A 15,261-nucleotide genomic window follows, 5' to 3' on the forward strand; every position below is an offset into this window, starting at 1 on the left:
CACCACCTCTCCATTTTCTGATTGTACAGAACAACTAGGGCATTTCATATGGATCTCTCACTCTTTAGAAATTCTGGCTTAGAGTCCTAGACTCCTGGAATATGCACTGTGAGCTATTCTTGATATTTCCTAGGGTCTACGAGAGACTGAATGCTTTTCCTAGAAAGACAACATAAGCTAAGTGAAACTTCAAACTTTTTTATTTTGAGTTGGAATTGTACCAGCTCAGTTTAGAAATGCTGGTATCTCACTGATTATTAAGGTCTTTAATTTTCAAAATGAAACAAATTTTGTTTTGATAAATCTAATGTACCAAATAAATTCTTTCAAAACAGATTTAGCAACCAGTGATAAATAAATGGACATCTCGGGTCTACACTCACAGAATTAAGAACTGAGAGAGAGAAGAGGCAAAAATATTATCTACAGTTTTAGAGACAAAGAACAGAATGAGGAACCATTTTATCCAAGATATCTGGTTTATGATCCCTATGGCTGTTCCCTTGGGTACCAGCTGCCTCTGAACACAGATCTGCCTGATGGGAGTCACAGACACACTCGTTAACAATCACAGCACACACAAAATGACAATCACCAGGACAGAAATACTTGGAAGAAAACAAGCCAAGGCCAGTTACAGTATCTTGGATTTGAGTGACTACATGGTCATATAAGGAACTGTGAATCCAACAAAGAAAACAATCTCCCCAAGATATGTTTTCTGCATATTCACCTGTAAATCTGGAGAGACTAAGGGCCCTAGTAGTCAGGGATCAGCAACGAGACTTGGTATAAATTAATTAAAAAGTTTATTAGCCATAGAAAAAAATTGATTCCTTAAAACCAATTCTTGTTAAGTTCCCTGTAAAACAATAAGCTTACAGTATATTTCTTTCTCACAAACAGAAAATCACTATGCTTTTGGTCCAAGATATGTTGGGTTTCTTTCCTTCTTCTTCAGATGACAGACAGATGGATGTAGCCGAATCTATGAACGAGTGTACTTGCCCCAAATGTGCAACATAAATACAGAAGCGATGAACAGAAGACTCATAACCAATACTGGAACAGGGCCACTGGAAATAAGAAGAGAAGGCAGGCTTACTTTTAGTACTAATACATTATTTTATCTGTAACACTAAAGATTGCCTAGGGGAAAAGCAGGGGGCGTACCTGAGATTCATGCAAGAATATCATTACAACATTTAGTAATATTCCCCCAAATTATTATTATGGATATTTTGAGGGTGTGGAAATGGCATGATGCTTACTTAGAAAAGGAAAAATCCTTATCTTTTAGTAGACATACTAAAATATACATAAATAAAATGATTTGATGTCTTGGAGACACAAGTCTCTGTAATTTCACGTACTTGATATTTTCCATAATAAAAAGTAGGAAGAAAAATTTCCCAAACTCTCTATGTGCAAATAACCCAATTACCAAACTGTTATTTCAAGTTAATATTTATTTAAAGACAACCTTCATTGTCTAACTAGAATGTATCAGGCATAAAAAGACACATATCACATTCTAAGTTACAAGGTGTTTTCAAATGTGTAATTCCACTTGATCAACAAAACTCATGACCCAGAACAAATATTAATCTCATTTTATAAATAAGGAAAGCTGATGTTCAGAGACTAATTATTACTTGCATAACAGCACACAGCCAGAACAGGAAGGAAGAGATTTGAGCTCAGGTTTCCTAATTCCATACATAGTGCTCATCTTACTCTTTAAGGTTCCCATCTAGTTCAGTTTAGGAGTTTGTTATAAGAAGGAAACAGACTGGGGCACCTGGGTGGCTCAGTCGGTTAAGTATCCGACTTCAGCTCAGGTCACGATCTCGCGGTCCGTGAGTTCGAGCCCCGCATCGGGCTCTGGGCTGATGGCTCAGAGCCTGGAGCCTGCTTTGGATTCTGTGTCTCCCTCTCTCTCTGCCCCTCCCCCATTCATGCTCTGTCTCTCTCTGTCTCAAAAATAAATAAATGTTAAAAAAAAAATTTTTTTTTTTTTAAATAAGAGGGAAACAGATTCTACCCATCAACGCTTCCCTAATCAAATGAGTTTTTCAAGTTGAGAATTAGTACATGGGTTTCTTAAAGAGAGAACCCTTTGATCTCACACAACCTGTGAATGCTGGCTGGTGAAATGAGCCCCCTCCCCACCCCGTTAAGATGCTGCTTCACCTCCCAGATACAACTGGGGAGTGGATATTGGAAAAGACCCCAGAAATCTTTATCGTGAAGGCAGTGAGTGGAGTAACCCAGTGGAGCAGCGGAGTAAGAGTCCATCAGTGGCCGATAAACAACACAGATCAAAGTCCTTGCTACACTATTCCGTTCTTCCAAAATCTGTACAATTACTGAAATAAACAAATTTAAAAATACATGGGAAGCAATCTTCATCGAGTTACACTTGCTCATACCCTCTACTTTGGTGCAATGTTAGAGCGACACCAGACACAGAGCATAAAGCTGAGAGCGCAGCTCCCAGAGAGCTGGAGTCTGGGACCCAACTCTGTCACTCATGAGCTGTGACCATGGCCCTGTTACTTACCTTCTCCGAGCCTCGTTTTCCTCATCTGTAAAATGGGGATAATCCCGGCGCCTCTCCCATAGGGTTGTTGAGGTGTTAAATAAATAATACAAACACAATGCAGGCTTACACTAAGCTCCAGGAAATGCAATTATTATCAGCCTGAAAACAATTCTGAACTCCTAAGAAGAACCAGCAACAAGACCCAAGATGTGAATCTGTGGATATAAATTCCCAACTGCATCCTTTCATCAAAAATATCGCTCTCCTCCTGAGGATGAAACTGTGGTTTACGACACTTCAAGGAACAGCTTCTATCCTGGGAGGACTCAAGCACTAAGCAGCAGCAAGCAAGCCTGGCGGTTCAACACAAAGCCCAGAGCAAGCACAAGCCAGACGCCTACGAAGAGGTTTTACCACCTTCTTGACGAGAGTATACAATTAAGTCCTCTGGATACCATGAAGAGCAAGAGGCTTCAAAATTTCTCTCTGAAATACTCATGAAGATTACCTCGAACAAAGACCAAAAGGTTTTTAATACCAACTCACACATCCCAACCCCAAGAATTATTTCCTAAATATGTTCTCACCTTATAAATCTTCACAACAGTAAAAAATCAAGTAAAACCAAATCTCAAGAATTCCAAGGAACTCTTAGGAAGTCTTCCTCAACTACATTTGCAATCCGAGTCAAGCTACTGGTCAAGTTAATTAAGCTAATCCAAGTAAATGTAATTTTGTCTTTTTCTAGCAGACAAGCCATGTGGAAAGAGCATGGGACTGCACAGTCAGAAGGTGTATTCCAGCTCCTGCCCGGCTGCTGGGAGTGCAAACTGGTGCAGACGCTCCGGAACACAGTGTGGAGGCTCCTCAAAACATTAAAAATAGAACTACCCTATGACCAGCAATAGCACTACTGGGAATTTATCCAAAGGATGCAGGAATGCTGATGCATAGGGGCACATGTACCCCAATGTTTATAGCAGCGCTTTCAACAGTAGCCAAATTATGGAAAAAGCCTACATGTCCATCAGCAGATGAATGGATAAAGAAAATGTGGTTTATATATCCAATGGAATACTACTTGGCAATGAGAAAGAATGAAATCTGGCCATTTGCAGCAACGTGGATGGAACTGGGGGGTATTATGCTAAGTGAAATAAGTTAAGGACAGACACCGTATGTTCTCACTCATATGTAGATCTTGAGAAACTTACCAGAAGACGATGGGGAGGGGAAGGGGGAAAAAAAAAGTTACAAACAGGGAGGGAGGGAGGCAAAGCATAAGAGACTCTTAAATAGTGAGAACAAACTGAGAGTTTATGGGGGTGGGGGAGAGCGAAAAGCAGGTGATGAGCACTGGGCGTTGTATGGAAGCCAATGTAACAATAAATTGTAATAAAAATAAATAAATAAGTAAGTGAGGGGGAAAAAAAAAAGATGTAGTTCCAGCTCCTGCTGTCTTTGCCTTGTAAGTGCCTCTGTGAGCAAACGAGCGCATCAGTATTCCAGTTCCTCAGCTGCCGGGTGTAAGCAGGAAACAGCTGTAAGCAGTGGTGTTCTGGAGCCTCACACGCAGAGACCTGCGGATCAGGTCTGGCACACAGTACCAGAAACTGCAAGGTGAGCGAGGCCTAGGGACCCTGGACGCCCACTTCCCATCACCTAATGAGCACTGCCAGACCTACGAACTCAGAAAGTGACATGTTCACCTTCCAGGGTCTACTCACCACCCAGCAAACGCAAGGAGGCCAAAGAACGTCTGGTAACACAGCCTGACGGAGAAACTCCCATTAGGCTGTAACAGTATCAGCCTGTTCCTCCAGGAGAGCTTTGCAAACTCACCCGACGCCAATTCAAGCGGTCACTCCTATTACTCAGGGTGGGACAAAAACACCAAATGAAGAGCAATTTCACCTCATTAAGCAGCTTTCCCTCCAGCTCTCTCTGTTCCCATTCATTTCTTCTGACACAGCCACGTGAAGATTCTCCCTTGCTGCCACTCAATCCAAGGAGAGATGTTATTCCAGGCCCTAAGCTGACTGACTGATACACAGACAAACCAAACCCAGCCCGCCTAGCACGAATGCAGCCGTTGTGCACTGTAAATCTCATCAAAGCAAACCCCGCTGGTGGCAGAGACAGCGCTGCCGACGGCCATGCGACATTGGACAGAAATGCAAGGTCGGCTCCCAAAACTTACACCTTGAGCCCAGGGGAGTCTTCGGTGTAGAATCGCCACATGCCCCCTGTGCCTGCTGAGGTTGTGCGACCCGCACTCCTTGTTCCACAGCTAGCATTTTTTCTGGAAAGAAAAGAAATATTACAAACGGCTACTTCTCTGATACCCTTACACCAGCATTATAGCATTTGCGACCACTACGTTGTTAAAGACCAAACAAACAACAAAAAAAAAAACCCCACAAAAAAACCAAAAAACTTCTCTTCCCTTGAACCCCCCAAATTCTTGCTTTTACTCCATTATCAGGATAACCACTAAGGACTGCCATATCCCAAGGAATACAACAACCCCAGTAAGTAGTCACCATTTCCATTTTATAAATGAGGGAAACAGGCTCATAAAAGGTTAAGTAAAGGGCCTAGGACCACACAGCCAGCAAGCAGCCAACCTAGGCAGTGGACCCAGTTCTGACTCGAGCCCATCCACTTGCCCACATACCATGGGTGCCTCATTTGGACAATGCACTTCAGTTTCTCTTCAAACGTGTTTTTGTGAAGTCAAGTAATAAACCCCTGCTTAAAAGCCCTGCATCCATTTAATCAGATTTTAAAATGACTACTTTAAAATGTTTTTAAGTTACTGTACTTGCTACCAAAAAAAACCAAAACAATTAAGCTCTTACTGTAATCCAGGTCCTAAAATGGAGTATAGAGTTTAGAAAAAATTATTTTGTAATCCGTTTTCTCTATTTGGATATACTATCTATAGATCTTGGGCAGAGAGGCAAGATATGAAAACCGCAGACAACATCCAGCCAGAACGTCCCTCACAAGGGGATCAAGGGTTGGCAAACGAGCTGTGTGGTACAGGCAGCCCTAGAACACAGAAGTAGCCAAATAGCACTTTGCCACCGACCAGGGTACACAGGGAAAAGCCAGAAGTGAAAACCCTGCTGCCCCTATCTCTTCTCACTGCCCTTCCAGCTCTGCTCCTAATCCCCTTGCCATGGGGCCTTTACCCCAGACTCTCACCTTGCCATGGCCTTTACCCCAGACTCTAGTGCAGACACATTGATTATAGGCTATACGGTAGCCTGGGGACTTAGAAGTCCATGTATATGGCTGTTTTTATGAGAAAGCTGATTGTAAATAGCAAACATAATCATACAGGGATTGGAACAGCCTTTACACACAAGGATATACATCGTTTAAGCTGTGGGGTAGGTACCTGAAATTTTCCTCCTTGTTCATAAAAAGGAACTTGAACTAGATAGTAAATCCAGTATGGACAGGATAAGTCACCAGTTGAGCCAGGACTAGGACCCACGCACTTCCCACTATTCCCACAACCTCCCAACTGCAGTGCTTATTCTCAAAGTCTCCCGGAATTACAGGAGATCCAAAGAAATCAGTCTAGGCTCTTTACAGATTTTTTATATCTACTGGCACATGGGACAATGCAGAGGACTTGATAATCAGGGTACCTGGAAATACCAAATGTACTCAAAACACTACCCATCTCTCCACTGGAAAGCCAGGTAGAAGTTGACAGAGCCCATTTTAATCCCTTAAATTTCTATTAGGGGTCTATTTTACCCTTCCTTTCTGGTCACAGAGTAACTGCCTCCCACTTCCTATGCCCTATGGTTCCTTCAAAAATCCCAAGACTACAGCATGGCTATATTCCTTCATTCATTCATCATTTATTATGCCAGGTCTTATAGTAGGACAGAGATGATGGGCCATTTCTGAAAAAGCGTAACAAAACAGATGAATACAAAAATATAAATGCTACTATAACCACATGAACAAAATGCTTTGGGAGCAAAAGAGAAGACTCATAGCTACTGCTGCTTTCCAAGTCAGGAAAGGCCTCAAGAGGAAATAACCCCTGAACTTGGTCTTGCAGAATAAATATAAATGGGTGAAGGGGCTGCCTAGTGAGTCCTGTTGGACTAAGCTCACTGCTGCTAGATCACAAAAGAGGAGAAGAGGCAAGTAGGCTGAAAAAAAACACCAAAAGCATTGGTATCCACCCCCACCCATTTTCCTTTAAAAGTTCAGCAAAAAGAAGTGAGACAGAAACTAAGAAGATGTGTGACAGAATCAGAGGGCAGTACAGATTGGAGTGGAAGTGATCTGGAGACAAGACTTTGGTAGAAAACGCAAACGTCTAGAGGAGAGAAGTTGGGCTAAACTAGAACAGTGAAAAGAAAAAAGAAAAGGACGGATGAGAAGCTTTCTGTGTCCCATTCGGTCTCACAAATGACTAAATAGAGACAGAGCATAAGAAAAATCCAACACCACCCTGAAGTTTTGGCTTTGGGAAACAAGTGTTTAGTAACAGTGCCATATGGAAGTAAAGGGAAATATAACTGGGGCAGAAGCTAGGATGAAAGGAGACTGAGTTTTGTTATCAGACAAGTCCTGTTAGACTGAGTGTGATGGGACCTCCAAATAAAAATGAGACGGGAAAGCTCAGGACCAAAGACCAGTTTAATAACATCAGTTTTCTCAAAGTTGTCTCTGATCCAACTCGTGTGTTAACTTTACTCTTTTAACAGCGGTGTCCCAAACTGAACAATTGGAAGAAAACATTGCCTCCCTCTCGAGACACAAAAGACGTACAGCCACGTCGCCTGAGGCTCATTTTGCCCTGGTGATTCATTCCGGGGTCTCCTCCGGACCAGCGAATTCTTGGGCCCCATCTCTCTGACACCACAGCCAGAGGGTCGCGGGAATCCTTACCTCTGCCGGACCGTGGATCCGGCCGCCCGGGCAGCCACCGCTTTGCTGGGAGAGCGCCCTGACGAGCCCACATTAGTACCACTGGGAGTCGGACCAGGCTACAGAGAGACGAAACGAGAGTGTGAGCGCCGCCGGCACGCCCCCAGACCCCAGGCCCTGGCGGCCAAGACCAGCACCCGCACGGCAGGCTGGGGACAGCGAGGCTGCCACAAGAGGAGGGCAAGGCAGAAAGCAAGAGACGGGGCGCCAGGGAGAGGAGGAGTCAAACGGGGAAGACCGGGGCCGCCATACCATGCTGGAGACTGGAAGGAGTTGGAGGCAGAAACTGACGGCCAAGGATCCGTGAAGACCTCAAAGGCCCAGCGGCAGGAGAGGCTGGCTCAGACCCCGCCCCCAGGCCCCTGGCAGGGTCCTCGGTGGCTCCAGGGACGCCTGGGTTGTCCCACCATATGCCTGCATAAATTTTGTTACAGGAGACTTGATCAGTCGCTGCGTGGGAAGTGCAGACCTTCCGCCTGTTTCCTTTGGATCGCAGCGTCCTCCACAGAGTCCATTCCCTACCAAAGGGAGGATACAGACACGGTCAGACGAGAAATTCCCTCTGGCAGACACGGGGCGCCCGCAGATTTGCGCTGATGTGGCCTAACCGACGCAGGCGCCGCGAGGCGTGGTCGGCCCCGCAGAGGCCCGCTGGGAGCCGGAGAGGAGCATGCGCGGAACCCCGCAGGGGCGCGGGGCGCTGGCGCGACATCCCGGCCATGGCAGAGGAGCGGGGCCGAGACGAAGACCCTGGTCCCAACCCGTCGGTGCTGTTCCTGCACCCGGACCTGGGCGTGGGCGGCGCCGAGCGGCTGGTACTGGACGCGGCGCTGGCGCTGCAGGCGCGCGGATGTAGCGTGAAGGTCTGGACCGCGCACTACGATCCGGGCCACAGCTTCGCGGATAGTCGCGAGCTGCAGGTGCGCTGCGCGGGCGACTGGCTCCCGCGCAGCCTGGGCTGGGGCGGCCGCGGTGCGGCCGTCTGCGCCTACGTGCGCATGATCTTCCTGGCGCTGTACGTGCTGTTTCTCGGCGACGAGGAGTTCGACGTGGTCGTGTGCGACCAGGTGAGGCGGCCGTGAGTTCGGCCACGCCTGACCCCGCCTCGCCTCCTTTTCCCAGTAGGGAGGGCGCACTGCATGGCATCTGCTGAGCTCTCCCGGTCTGCGGTTCGGAAAGATCCGAACTGATCTGGAGAGATGAGAATTGGGAGTGAGACTAGTTCTCGAACTTTAGTGTGGACACATTAAAGTTGCACGTTGTCACAGGGCCCCATTCTCAGAAGCTTTCATCCTGGAGCCCTGAGGTGGGGCCCAGAAAGCTGCATTTTCGCAGGATCATCGGCGATTCTGAAATAGATGGGCCTTGGGGCTTGCTTTAAGAAGCAGAAGCGTTAGTGGCGCCTGGGTGGCGCAGTCGGTTAAGCGTCCGACTTCAGCCAGGTCACGATCTCGCGGTCCGTGAGTTCGAGCCCCGCGTCGGGCTCTGGGCTGATGGCCCAGAGCCTGGAGCCTGCTTCCGATTCTGTGTCTCCCTCTCTCTCTGCTCCTCCCCCGTTCATGCTCTGTCTCTCTCTCTGTCTCAAAAATAAATAAACGTTAAAAAAAAAAAAAAGAAGCAGAAGCGTTAGAAGTCAGCCTTCAGCCACCTTTCACTTCTGAGTAACTTGCACGTCTTCTCTCTTTGCATTATTTTTGTTGACACTTCCAGGCCACATGCATCCCACTGCCTGTAGCTTTTGAGGCCAAGCCACCCCATTCGTCCTCAGTGTAGTGTTAAAAACACCAAGCTAAGCATGTCATGCCCCTGTTAAAACTTTAACATGGCTCCCTATTAGGCTTGGGAGAAGTCAGAGTTCTTTATAAATAATGTCTACTTGGATCTGGGCTCTAGCTGTTTTGGACTCTACGCCTTCTTCTTTTCTTCTTCTTTTTTTTCCCCCCTCAATTTATTTTAGAAAGTAACGTTTATTCAGAACAAAAATTCAAATAGTATAAACGTCCCATCCCAGTTCCACTCCATAAAAGTAGCCACTGTTAGCAGTTTCTCCTGGATTCTTCTCGAAATTGCCTGTGGCTGCTCTAACATATGTGTCTGTTCTCAGATGCATCTTAATTGTAATAATGAGGATTGTGGCACACCTACTATATGATAACTTAACCTTTTTTTCACCCCAAATTTCTGTTTGAGACATCCGTATATATCAATATTAGAGATTCACTTCATGCTTCATAATGGTTGCTGGAAAATCTGCTTTTGTTTGAAAGTACTATAATTTATACATTATTCTGTTAAAGGATGCTCATTGTGACCAGTTTTTTGCAAATAGATCAGTGTTGTAGTGGGCATCCTTGTATCCTTTTTCTTTGTACTTCTGTCCGCATGTCCTTTGAGTAAATTCCTAGAAACAAAGTTGGTGTCCAAGAGGGGTTTTTTTAAATTATTTTTTAAATATTTATTTATTTTTGAGAGACAGAACACGAGCAGGGGATGGGAAGAGAGAGAGGGAGACCCAGAACCTGAAGCGGGCTCCAGGCTCTGAGCTGTCCACACAGAGCCCAACGTGGGGCTTGAACCCACAGACTGTGAGGTCATGACCTGAACCGAAGTTCCAAAGTCGGGTGATTAGACTCAGCCACCCAAGGGCCCCTCCAAGAGTTTATTTTATTTTATTTAAAAAAAAAAAAATTTAATGTTTATTTATTTTCAAGAGAGAGAATGGGGGAGGGACAGAGAGAGAGAGACAGAATCCCAAGCAGGCTCCAGGGTCTGAGTTGTCAGCACAGAGCCTGACATGGGGCTTGAACCCATGAACCTCGAGATCATGACCTGAGATGAAGTCAGACACTTAACCGATTGAGCCACCCAGGTACCCCCAAAGAGTTTATTTTAAATATCAATAGCTATTGCCAAATTAAGCTTTCAAAGAGGTCGTGTCACTTTGCTCTCCCACAGTGTTATTCCTTTTATTCCATGTTCTTCCTGTTCATGTTATTCCTGTTATTCCATGCTCTTGTGCACATTGGGTGTTATCAACCATTTTAATCTTTGCCAAACTGATAAGTGGAAAAGGTTTCACATTTGTAATTGTGTGTTCCTTTAATTATTATTCCTGAATTACTTTGGTCATCCTTGCTTGTATAGAAGCTGTTTCTTTTTAAGAAATGTGGACATTTCCAAATATCCTGCATGTGTAACTAGTCATTAAGCATGAGGCAGCTGAGGGGCGCCTGGGTGGCTCAGTCGGTTGAGCATCCGACTTCGGCTCAAGGCATGATCTTGCAGTCTGTGAGCTCGAGCCCTGCGTCGGGCTCTGTGCTGACAGCTCAGAGCCTGGAGCTGTTTCGGATTCTGTGTCTGCCTCTCTCTCTGCCCCTCCCTCGCTCATGCTCTCTCTCTCTCTCTCTCTCTCTCTGTCTCTCTCTCTGTCAAAAATAAATAAACATTAAAAAAAAATTTTTAAGTAACTGAAGAGTCATCCCAAGATCATCTGTTTCGTCCTAAAATTTAATAAAAAAAAAAAAAAAAAAAAAAAAAAAAAAACAGGAGGCAGCTGAGACTAGTGAATAGGGGAAAAAAACAGCTTGGAAGTAGGAGACCTGGATTTGGTTCCATATCTGCTACTTTCTAACTAAGAAGCTTTGGATAAATCTCGCAGTATTCTTCAGGTGATAAGTGAGCTAGAGATCAAGTAACTTATACAGATTACCCAACAGGAAGGTCTCTAGGAATGCCAGCATATAGTTCATGCTTAGTAATGATTATGGTTAACATTTATTGAGCACATACTGTGTGCTAAATTCTTAAGCATTTTACACACACCTGTGTGTTTAATCACAAAAACCATACAAGGGTTTTTGGAACTGCAGCTGTTGCCTTGTTACAGAAGAGAAAACTGAGGCACAAAGAGAGGTAGATTACTTGCTCGTGATCACACAGCTGGCAATCTTGATTCCAGAGCCTCTACTATAAACTACTATAGTTCATCTAGTTCCTTAGGAGGAGAAACACTAGATAGAGCTGCTGTGTCCATTGTGGTAGCCACTAGACACATGTGGCTCTTAAGCACTTGAAGTGTGGCTAGTCTGAACTGAGATGTGGTGTAAGTGTAAAATATACATCTGATTTTAAAGGTTTAATAAAAATCAAATGTAAAGTGTCTTTTATGATAATTGATTACATTTTGGAATAATAAGAATTTGATATTCTTTAAATTTCACCCTTAAGGGGCGCCTGGGTGGCGCAGTCGGTTAAGCGTCCGACTTCAGCCAGGTCACGATCTCGCGGTCCGTGAGTTCGAGCCCCGCGTCAGGCTCTGGGCTGATGGCTCGGAGCCTGGAGCCTGTTTCCGGTTCTGTGTCTCCCTCTCTCTCTGCCCCTCCCCCGTTCATGCTATGTCTCTCTCTGTCCCAAAAATAAATAAAAAAACGTTGAAAAAAAAAAAAATTTCACCCTTAAAAAATTTGTAGTATGGTTGCTAGATTTTTACTTCTGTTGAACAGCGCTGTTCTAGAGGAAACATTTGGATCTGCAGCTTAAGTACTTAGCACACAGCCAGCAGGTGTCTGTGAGCCTTCTATACGCCAGCCATTGTACTGGATGAGAGTCTAGGGGAACACAAGCAGAGTCAGACATTGCCCACAATGAGCCCACAGACTAGCAGGCAGGGTGGATGGGTATGCTTTTGACTGGTTGAAGTTGAGTTGACCAGTCTATATCTGCTGTTGATTTTTGCTTTGCCTAGGTGTCTGCCTGTATCCCAGTGCTCAAGCTGGCCAGACGGCGTAAGAAGATCCTGTTTTATTGTCATTTCCCAGATCTGCTGCTCACCAGGAGAGATTCGTTGCTTAAACGCTTATACAGGGCTCCGATCGACTGGATAGAGGAATATACCACAGGCATGGCAGACTGCATCTTGGTCAACAGCCGGTTTACAGCTGCCATTTTCAAGGAAACATTCAAGTCCCTATCTCACGTAGACCCTGATATCCTCTACCCATCTCTGAATGTCACCAGCTTTGACTCAGCTGTTTCTGAAAAGCTTGATGACCTCATCCCCAAGGGGAAGAAATTCCTGTTCCTCTCCATCAACAGATACGAAAGGAAGAAAAATCTGACTTTGGCGCTGGAAGCCCTCATAAAACTGCGTGGAAGATTGACATCCCAAGATTGGGACAAGGTTCACCTAATCATGGCAGGTGGGTATGACGAAAGAGTCCTGGAGAATGTGGAACACTATCAGGAATTGAAGAAAATGGTCCAGCAGTCCGACCTTGCACAGTATGTGACCTTCCTGCGGTCTTTCTCAGACAAACAGAAAATCTCACTCCTCTGCGGCTGTACCTGCGTGCTTTACACACCAAGCAATGAACACTTTGGCATCGTCCCTTTGGAGGCCATGTACATGCAGTGCCCAGTCATTGCTGTTAATTCAGGTGGGCCCTTGGAGTCCATCGTCCACGGTGTCACAGGGTTTCTGTGTGAGCCTGACCCTGTGCACTTCTCAGAAGCAATGGAAAAGTTCATCCATGAACCTTCCTTAAAAGCCACAATGGGACTGGCCGGGAGAGCCAGGGTGAAGGAAAAGTTTTCCTCTGAAGCTTTTACGGAACAGCTCTACCAGTATGTCGCCAAACTGCTGGTATAATCAGAATTTTTTAAAGGCCTTTATGCTGTATTCATAATTTCATTTTCTGTAGCTTGTAGACTCACTTTTGAAACCAAGAAAGAAACCTAGAATCTATTGCAGACAAGATTAAAAGAAAAATATACTTGAATCTTGAATCTGAGCCACTTTCCTATACACCACACCTTCCCATCTACTTTTTCAGAAAAAGAAGGTATGTTTTATGCTATGATTATGCCACGTCTTACCAGTATTGATTAAGATATAAAAATGATACAATTCTACATTCAGCAGAGTATTTTAATTATATTTTCTCTGGATTTTTGTTGCTCTGCCTATGAATTTTGAGTCATAGTGTGCCTTACTTGGTTTTGATAGTCTAAGTACGTCATCATTAAAGTCGATTAATTTGGGTTCATAGCATAATGAAAACAGGGTCACCGTAGTTCCCAAAATCAATGCACCTAAGCCTTCACTGTCCTCCGTTAGGAAATTTTTGTTAGTCATACCTTTTGCCTGGATCCATAGCAAGAATGTTCTGTACTTTTTTACAAAGATGATTTATTATGTTTTTGCACACTGAGACATTACATTAATAGATGTTTATCATAGGAAAAGAAAATAACATTAGATTTGGACCTCTTGATCTGTGTGGTATTGTTAGGAACGTAGACAACCAGGTCTGAAGTCCAAAACTAGAGTAAACTAGATGTTGAAGTGAGGGGACAGTGTCACTCATGAGTGTGCCTCTTCCGTATGGTTGGCATCTTCATGTCCTCAGAGTCCTCAGCTTTGTTAATGTTGGTGTTTTGTTAAGTGAGCTCCTACCAAGTGTAAGGCACAATTGCTTTGTATCCTTCAAGGCCTGCCTTAGGTGCCATGGCTGTGAGGCTTAACCCTCCTCCCTCCTCCCTCCTCCCAGCCTGCACGTGGTGTTTGCCTTCCATGTACCCTAGCCCTTTCGGGGCACTGACCAGTCTTACAGTTCCTTACTTAGCTGTTGGTCTAAGGACAAATAAACATTAAAGCACTTTTCAACGTATCTTTACAGATAAACTTATTTATTTTTTTATTCCCTCCCAGCGTGGGGCCTGAACTCACAACCCTAAGATCAAGAGTCCCATGTTCTACCAACTGATCCAGTCAAGCACCCCAAAGGCTAAATTCAATTTTTTTTTAGTTTATTTATTTTGAGAGAGAGCGCACGTGCGCATGTGAGCCATGGAGGGGCAGAGAGAGAGGGAGAGAGAGAATCCCAAGCAGGCTCCGCATCGTCAGCACAGAGCCCAACACAGGGCTCAATCCCACAAACCGTGAGATCATGACCTGAGCCGAAATCTAGAGTCAGACAGACACTCAACTGACTGAGACACCCAGATACCCCAAATTCATTTTTAAAAAAGAGCAGTGATCGCTAGCCAAAGGCCCCACGTTCATCAATTCTCAGAGCACAGACCTGAGAGCCTAACAGCCTGTGTCAGTGACTTTGGGCAAATTACTTAATTTTTGTGCCTCAACTTCTTCATCAGCTGTAATATTCTATGTTCTTCACAGAATAGTTATGATAGATTACCATACTATATGTAAAGTACTTAAAACAGTACTTGGCACGTGGGATGGGCTACATAAATGTTAGCTATTTTGTAATGTGGGGATATTGAAAACTGCAGAAGTTCCATGTGGGTTCATGCTGTGCTTTGGGGGTTCTTTACAGAATGAACTTTCAGGTTGTGATTTATCACCTTAGTCTGTATCACAGGAATATTTTAATATTTAATATGCAATAAAATGACTGTACCAAAAAAGGAGTTCTCTAAAATGAGAGTCAAATATATGAAGTCTTTTGTGGAATGAAAAGTTGAGTTTGCTTTTCTTTGTCATTGTGAAAGCTTACAGTCCAATAAAGTTGGTCATCCCCATTTTGTGGGTTTTGTGTTTTGTGGCCTGGTGCACGTGTTCCTCCAAGGAACCACAGGCTTTGCAGAAAGGCCTGGTGGCTCAGACCACTGAGTTTAGGACAGAGTCATGCATGCTCTGATCCATAACTGGTGTTTACCCCTTCAGAGCACTACAACTTTTGCCTATTTGGCCATTTTTACGCAGATCCTAACAAAATGGACTACAG

General features: G+C 44.6%; 2 protein-coding genes across 2 annotated transcripts; one reads left to right on the top strand and one right to left on the bottom strand.

Annotated features, from left to right (window-relative positions):
- Positions 1-792: 792 nt before the first annotated feature.
- SEC61B (SEC61 translocon subunit beta) lies at positions 793-8,049 on the bottom strand. The gene is made up of 4 exons (XM_058694780.1): positions 7,763-8,049; positions 7,472-7,569; positions 4,746-4,847; positions 793-1,076 (listed from the first exon to the last, which is right to left on the bottom strand). Exons 1-4 carry the CDS (start codon positions 7,763-7,765, stop codon positions 989-991), a joined length of 291 nt encoding a protein of 96 aa, XP_058550763.1. The 5' UTR covers positions 7,766-8,049; the 3' UTR covers positions 793-988.
- Positions 8,050-8,161: 112 nt separating this feature from the next.
- On the top strand, positions 8,162-15,058 carry ALG2 (ALG2 alpha-1,3/1,6-mannosyltransferase). Its single transcript, XM_058694779.1, has 2 exons — positions 8,162-8,577; positions 12,255-15,058. The coding sequence occupies exons 1-2, from the start codon at positions 8,230-8,232 to the stop codon at positions 13,155-13,157; spliced, it is 1,251 nt and encodes a 416-aa protein (XP_058550762.1). The 5' UTR covers positions 8,162-8,229; the 3' UTR covers positions 13,158-15,058.
- The last annotated feature ends 203 nt before the right edge of the window (positions 15,059-15,261 follow it).

Source organism: Neofelis nebulosa, chromosome 12, assembly GCF_028018385.1.
Source record: "Neofelis nebulosa isolate mNeoNeb1 chromosome 12, mNeoNeb1.pri, whole genome shotgun sequence".
NCBI classification, from domain to species: Eukaryota; Metazoa; Chordata; class Mammalia; order Carnivora; family Felidae; genus Neofelis; species Neofelis nebulosa.

What these genes read in the sequence shown, in the direction of transcription:
- SEC61B (XM_058694780.1), bottom strand. An exon ending in GGATCCACGGTCCGGCAGAG is followed by an intron (nt 4,848 to 7,471) that starts GTAAGGATTCCC and finishes TTTTCTTTCCAG; the next exon opens with AAAAAATGCTAGCTGTGGAA. An exon ending in GACTCCCCTGGGCTCAAGGT is followed by an intron (nt 1,077 to 4,745) that starts GTAAGTTTTGGG and finishes TCTTATTTCCAG; the next exon opens with TGGCCCTGTTCCAGTATTGG.
- ALG2 (XM_058694779.1), top strand. Translation starts at nt 8,230, where the DNA reads ATGGCAGAGGAGCGGGGCCGAGACGAAGACCCTGGTCCCAACCCGTCG. An exon ending in ACGTGGTCGTGTGCGACCAG is followed by an intron (nt 8,578 to 12,254) that starts GTGAGGCGGCCG and finishes TGCTTTGCCTAG; the next exon opens with GTGTCTGCCTGTATCCCAGT.